This window comes from Nelumbo nucifera, chromosome 3 (genome assembly GCF_055504915.1).
Source record: "Nelumbo nucifera cultivar China Antique chromosome 3, China Antique-T2T, whole genome shotgun sequence".
NCBI classification, from domain to species: domain Eukaryota; kingdom Viridiplantae; phylum Streptophyta; class Magnoliopsida; order Proteales; family Nelumbonaceae; genus Nelumbo; species Nelumbo nucifera.
The window spans coordinates 51,916,259-51,923,689 of NC_142651.1; the positions used below are offsets into that span (position 1 = coordinate 51,916,259).

Below are 7,431 nucleotides of genomic sequence, written 5' to 3' on the forward strand. Positions count from 1 at the left end.
GAATTTATCCATCTTGCCACATTTTTCCGCATGATTGACTGATTATGGACCAAGAATTTGATGGTTGAAGAATCTATTGAATAATGGTCATTGCTTGGTGAAAGAGCAAAATCTTGGCCTGACAAGTTTTAGCCCTCTTGATGTTTCCTTGTCTAGTCCATCTTGCGCAGATACCGAATTATCGGAACCAACAGCTAAGACGATGCTAACACGGCAAATAATTAAGAAAGAAATACATTTCAAAGTAGATTGATCGAAAACAACAACCAAACCACCTAAGTCTGAGAAGCATCATGATAACAAGGAAGCTCAAGTTCTAACAGTAGTCAACAAACAGGATCTTCCTATCAGCCTTCCCAGTGCCAAATTATTTAATGATTAAGCTATATATATCTCTCTTTTCAGAAACAAAGATTGGAGATGATGATCAGTGACTAAATTTGAAAGCAGAGAACCACTGTTTCATTCGCCCATGGCAAGCCACGGTTCTCACGGCTCAATGTGCACGGTCCCTGAGCACTTCCAGATCCATCTCCGTAGGATCAGTAGCTTGAATCTCATAGTGCACGCCATCTAGCTCTCGCCGGAACCTGTCCTTGGAAGTGGCGTAAAGCATCTTGGCACGGATACGAGCGACTGATGGAGCCCTGCAAAGGAGTATATGCCAGTCATGAAGTGAAATAACCACAACAAATATTGTCAAAGCAAATATTCCCTTTCCACAGGCACAGAGGGATAGATGCGTTTTCATCGTTAGTGCACAAAATACCGTGTCAAGAAACTCTTACAAATCATATTTCAACACCCAGGGATAAAGGTGTGCTTACTTGCGGATTGTTTGTTGATTAATCAAAGAGGTTTGCTTTGCTCAAGGAAAACAGATGCTCATACCAAAAGCTGAAATAGTCCAAACTAAACAAAATGCTCTTCTTATGATTCCTTTACAACAGATCAGCTCTTCCATAGGAATCCCATGAAAAATAAATTGCATGATGAATGCCCATTCTAGAACCAAAATGTATGGCTTTCATAATTTGCATTAGAAGTACTTATTTTAACAACCACTTAAGGTTGCTTGGTAACCCACTTGCCAAATCACTTATTATGTTTTTAAGCACTTATTGGGGTGGGGATGTTTAATAAGCTACTTTCCCCCATAAGTGCTTATATTGACTCAAATGACAATTTTAGCCCTCACTTCCTTCAATGAGAAGAATAACTTCACAAAAAAGAAGAAAGTGGAAAAACGACAGGTCCGCCGGCCACTTTTCCTCACCGCTGATCGTCGCCAGTGGACATATAAATGGGTGCGCCACCACTTGGTTTGAATGAGAAGAGATGGAGGTTTAACCCTCGCGCTGGGGTATTTAGGTATTATAAGAAAATACTAGGGACTGGTTCGTCCCATTTTATTGGAGAAGTACTTCTTCAAAAAGTTCTGAGAAAAAGCCAACTTCAGGTCACTTTTTTAAGAAGTCCTTTTTAAAAAAAGTACTTCTCCACTTTTTTACCAAACACAAAACCACTTAATGTGTGGTCCCAGCTCTTAAAAGAAGTACTTGTTAGCATAGTAAAACTAGATATTCACACCTTAACATCACATCCTAGAGGGCGTCCCTCGGATGCAACACACTACACCTTAACCTGAGTGTAGTGTCAAATGATAAGGATATACTAGGGTAGTCCCTGGAATCAGTATTAGATCTGCCACAACAATGCCCCCAGTTGTAATGTATACAAGGAAGATGACCAAGTCACCCAAGAGAAGAGGGAAAAAAGACCACTACCAAACAAACTCCAACATCAACCAGTCAAAATATCACTAAGTCCAAACATAGACCATTCCAACCAAAGAAAGACGGTCTCAAAAACAATACACCCCAAAGGAAGGGTTTCACCTATAACCCTCTCATCATATTGGAGAACTTCTACCAAAGCAAAAGTCCGAATGATTCCTTCAACCACAACTCTTAGCTCGTATCTTTCCCCTGCAAAAAATAGATCTTCTCCCACAAACCAACTGCAATCAATTTCTTTATCTTGTAAATTCAACTTGAGTACCGAATTACATATAGTTGCCTTTCTATTGCTTATTATTAGCTTTTAGATCAGATTTAACAGAAGATCATGGATTAAGATATTGATACAATATGCCCAATATAGGGTGTATCATATTGCAGTTAGCATTTGTTTCCTAGAGCCTATGTTTGATGATTATGCCAAAAGGAAAAAGAATATATGCACTATATATACAAATGTCCAAACGAACTTCTGCTTCATGATATGGTAATTGATAGAACCAAAAAAAGAGGACATGATTGTTAGTACTATGTTCAGGTAAAGAGCACGTGCCTATCTAAAACCAAGGTTCAAACTTCAAAGTATTGATACACCTGATATGCACAAACCTGAGTATCAGGTATTTCGACTTACTATAACTTAATCTTTTTTTTTTTCAAAATTGGTCAGGGGCTGGTCTTAGGCCTCCCTACCCCATGAAACTGGTCAAAACCCCAAAAGACCTTTATTTAGAATCAGTGACTTGCCGATTTAATACATACCAGCTGATATGCTGCAAAATTTTGATCCTTGTCTAAAACAAGAAAAATGCAAACATCATAAAATTTAGGACAAAATAAAGATATGATAGAGTACGAATTTTCCATCAAATAATGGGTATCAAAACAGTGAATAAAGAATGGAAGTCTTGCCATGGAAATCCATCCCAATAATATATCATGAAAATAAATCACATCAACAAAGAAAGTAAAATAACACCAATAAATAGTGGCATATGTTTTGTAAATGCATGCATGCTGGTGTTTTGGAAATGAACATGACAGGATGAACCACTAATGTTGCAGAAACTGCTAAAACCGGAGTTAAAGACTCCCTACCAATTTAAATAAGACAACAAAGAAATGAATCACCATACAATACTCAGTTCCCATTATCATAGAAAAGACCACTCAGATGAGATCCAAATCCAATAAGTCTAAACATCTAATCAACTACCAAGAATACAAAACAGATGCCAAATTTTGGAAATTTGAAGAGAAAAGCTAACCATGCGATGAAGAAGATCTTGCTCTTTTGGCAATTCTCAGAAGTCACAAAATCAAAGTCATAGACTGCATATCGACAATCATTCTCAGGCAATGCTGCTATGAAATCATCATAGCTCTCAGCTGGACCTCCAGTCTTCTCAACAACAACCTCCTTTTTCTTTTCATCAATCTTAAAGATTACATAACGATGCACCTTCTTTCTCTTCAGTTCCAAAAATGTGTTTCTACTGTGATCAGCTACTCCCATGCCAGAAGAAGCATTTGCCTGCAATTTGAAACCTAATCCATAAGAACTTTGTCTGAATCAGGAAAACAGAAAATAAAAAAAAATTTATGAATACTTCTTACAAGGATATTTATATATTCAAGTTTTTTTGGGAGAGAGAGAGAGAGAGATTCCTTGTGGAGAGAAGGTCACAGGATGCATTTTTTGAAGGTAGCACGAAACATCGCCGATTATTGAATCACATGCTCCTAACGCCCCAACTTTTGGAAGAAAATTTTACAGAATTCAGAACTCAGGAAATACTCTAATCATTGCCTGATTTGGAGAGGAAAAGGCAAAAATAAAGGGGGGAGGGGCAACAGATAGTAGAATTCCTAAATTATTACCCCCCCCGGCCAATACTACAAAATTAGATCCTACATCTCAAACTCTACCTAATGCTTAAAAATAAGTTAATTGACAGCTATCTAAAACGTTTAGAAAGAAACAAAATGATGAGGATGTTCCGATGTTCATACTTCATAGAATCTACACCAGTTTGCAAACCCCAACAGTACAAAACCAGTATTTCTTAACTCTTTTTCTCTTTCATACGGAAATAGGAAAATGAAGCCAAATGATAAATCCATCAAGCCATATTTGGGAGGGAAAAAAACAGAGAAATACCAAATTATTCTCCTAAAATAAACAAACCAGGATCTGACAGAGATGCATCTGACATGAATATAGAGAAAAAATATAATCCAAAACACATTTCCATAACCAAAAGCTCTAGATTATCGACAAAGTACATAAATTGAACACAATATCAGTGATCAAATATGAAATGTATTAAGAATCTCACCCCTCCTCCTCTGAACGACATGGCCGAACCCTTGGATGCAGACGACGGAACAATATCGGAACACAAAAATAAAATCCAAAAAAAAAATGATAAAACCAACACAAAGAAGGCGCTGGTTCTGCTCCAGAAGCAACGGAGGGAAGAGAGAGAGAATGAGAACCAACGGACAAATAAGAAAAGAAATAAGAGGAGATCCAAATTCCAAAAGCAGCCAAGGAAGAAAATTTATATAAAGTTATTCTCACTTTTCCAGTAGTTTTCCCCCTCTTCTTTTTTTTCTTTCTTTTGAGAAAATAAAAAACCAGAGAAAGATGACCGCCCAACTCAGGAGGACTGAGAAAGAAGAAAAGAACAAAGAGATTCGTGTTGAAACAGAAAGGGACGAGGCGCGTCGTGTCCATCTCTCTCTCTCTTTACTCCTTTTTTACTCTTGACAAGACTGCCAACCAGTCTCAACATTCGTGTCGGTTCCTCTCTCCAACCTGAGTTACGTATACTTCAGTCTCTCGATGGGCCGCTATGGGCCACTTCATGGACCCCGTAACGAATGTCTAGATACGGCCCATAGAAAACCCAATTGGAAGCTTAGTGCCCGTTTGGGAGTGCCTAGCTGAAGATTCGGTTAAATTGGTTCAGCTGCTTTAAAGTACTCTGGATGAAGTATTTAAAGAGACTGAAGCAGGAAGAATACGTTCAAACACCCTTCCAACATGAATTTACACTTCACATCTCATGGTGAGATGTATGGTGTCAGATTATATTGGAAGGGTGTTGGAATGTATTTTATTAGCAAGAGATCCAGACTCCTTCAAATGACTGACTGATGGCCGATTTGGGCTCTCCAAATTTTTCACCAAACATAGCTTATAAGCTGTCCACAAGAGACCCGCCTTCGAAATCCAAACACTGCAGTTTTTCAGCCCTCCCAAACAGGGACTTAATTAACAACCATTCTTTGCCATATTCAAAGCAAGAGTACAAACCTTTGAAATTGAAAGAGGGGCTGACCATGTAAAATAAAAAGGGAGGAATATATAAAAGAATTTGGTTTCAGGGCAACTAAAAATCATACAACCTCAAAAGATCAAACCCCGCCATGTACTAGCCTGCATCTGCACATGGCAGAGAATGTCTGAAATTCATGGTCGAGTGCTCTTGCAAAAATTACTTCTTCTTCAAAAAAAAAGGGCTTTTTGTAACAGCTTTAATTTGAAATCATAGGGGGTGTTTGTCAATATGTACGATCCCATAAGTCATTTTTCTAAGCAAACTTTAGTTTTCTTGATTCATATTATATATTTCTCAAAGTATAGATTTTCTCCAAATTAAAGAAAAAACACCAAAAAATAAGGAATATGATTCATCTTCCCTTTATTTTACATATAAGTAAACACAGCTGTTTGGTCTGAAAGAAACGGAGAGAAACAGAAATTTGAAGAACTTCTTAAGAGATTTAGGCTGCGTTCCCTCAACTTTTTGTTTCTCTCCTATTTGAGTACCTTCTATAAAACCAAACACAGCCTAAAATGCTTAATTCATTTGAATCAGTGATTATTTAAAAGGTCTGCAAATTGTATTAGTAAGATGGAGAGATTAAAAATTCAAAACAAGGGCTGAGCCCCAGGTCAGCTTGTTTGACAATTGACAGTCCAATCTGGGCACCGTTGAGTCTCAAAAGTTCAAATTACAGCAACGGCCCATGGGCCAAGGATTTTTGGATGGGAGTTGAGTCCTGAGTCCTGACCGAAAAGTGGGAGCCCATCAAACTGGTACCCAAGAGTCCGACGCTCTTAATAATTGTTGATGTATCATCGCATCGCTATCTTTTATCTTTATTCACATCCGAAGCCGGTGCGTAGAACCCACGCAGCCCTACTTTTGCAATTGCGCACGTTAATGGGCCGCTCCCCCCTGCCTACCGTTATCCGCTCTATATTTGAGAGAGAAAGTTAAGAGCTTGAAAAAATAGAGAAATTTAACAAAGAATTGATTGTAAGTTGTAACCATGATAAACCACCGACTACAACCGTCTAATGGGTGGATACGGGTCAAGTCTAACTGGATATTTGACTATTCTAGTTCCATTAAGGCATAATGTTTTAGTTCAGGCTTGATGAAATATTAGTTTACGTTCAACTTATATGTTTGAACTTGGTTCAAATTGAACTCAACAATAAATCAAGTTTTATATAAAATAAATAAATAATTATATATATAAAAACGATACATAGAAATTTTATTTTTTATTATACATATAACAAAAACTTGATTAGACTCCTGAGCCAAGCTTCAATTGCTAAATATCAAGTCTACTATTATGCACCTTTGCATGTCAATATAAATATGAATGAATAAATAAAGAAAGAAATGTATTGAGCAGATTATCTTAAAGGACATGGGTCAAAATGGTAGGAAATGATTTAAGACTTTATAATTAAGCAATAGATACTGCATTCAAGATAATAGAATAGATTGATGAATATGACTCACGTAGCCAGCCCGGATAAGTCTTAGATGATGAAGATGATGACATGTTTTTCTACTAACCTTTTCCAATCTTAAATTTAAATTTTGAATGGACTGTAGACATTAAAATTGTCATGAGCTCCTAAATGGGCCTACCCCCATAAACTCAAATTCACTCGTGGGCCTTAGTAAAGGTCCTTCTATTTGGATCATACCCCATACTTTCACATATGTGCATGGGCTTACCTCGGGGATTTGTTCTTGTAAATCCATTAGCGTAAGGGAATGGTCTATGTGGGACATATTATGAAGTCAAGTTCAAATTCAATTGTGAATTACAAATCTTATTGGTTTATGGAAATAATTCAATTAAACTCATCTCAAGTCATAAATATGGAAATTTAGTCAATAATTAAAAAGAGAATAATTAATTAAAAATCATTCTTTCTATAAATGATAGATTCCCAACCCTCTTCTTTATAAAAGGTGACTAGAGCCAATCAAATCTCCGGTCAATCAGCACATCTTCCCATTGATGGAAATTAGTTAATAATTGAACAGGCAATAATGGAGGATAAATTATTCTCTCCAAGAATGGCAATAATTACAACCTTTCATTCTCTAAAAAGGGGTGAGAAGAGCTAATCAAATCCTTAATCAAGGGGACTAAGAGATGAGAGCAAAAAAATCTATAAATAAGGGTTCCCATTAAGAGAGAGGGGACTTTTGGTAAAAGGAAAAAAAAAAAAAACTAGTGAAAGTAAGAAGGCTCTTGAGAAGAATGAAGCACATACCCCATCTTCTAAAGAGCAAAGCCACAACACCTT

The 7,431-nt window shown here is 37.0% G+C and overlaps 1 protein-coding gene across 1 annotated transcript; it reads right to left on the bottom strand.

The window, feature by feature from the left end:
• Positions 1 to 218: 218 nt before the first annotated feature.
• On the bottom strand, positions 219 to 4,601 carry ADF6 (actin depolymerizing factor 6). Its single transcript, XM_010264013.3, has 3 exons — positions 4,139 to 4,601; positions 3,068 to 3,333; positions 219 to 647 (listed from the first exon to the last, which is right to left on the bottom strand). The coding sequence occupies exons 1-3, from the start codon at positions 4,157 to 4,159 to the stop codon at positions 497 to 499; spliced, it is 438 nt and encodes a 145-aa protein (XP_010262315.1). The 5' UTR covers positions 4,160 to 4,601; the 3' UTR covers positions 219 to 496.
• Between the last annotated feature and the right edge of the window lie 2,830 nt (positions 4,602 to 7,431).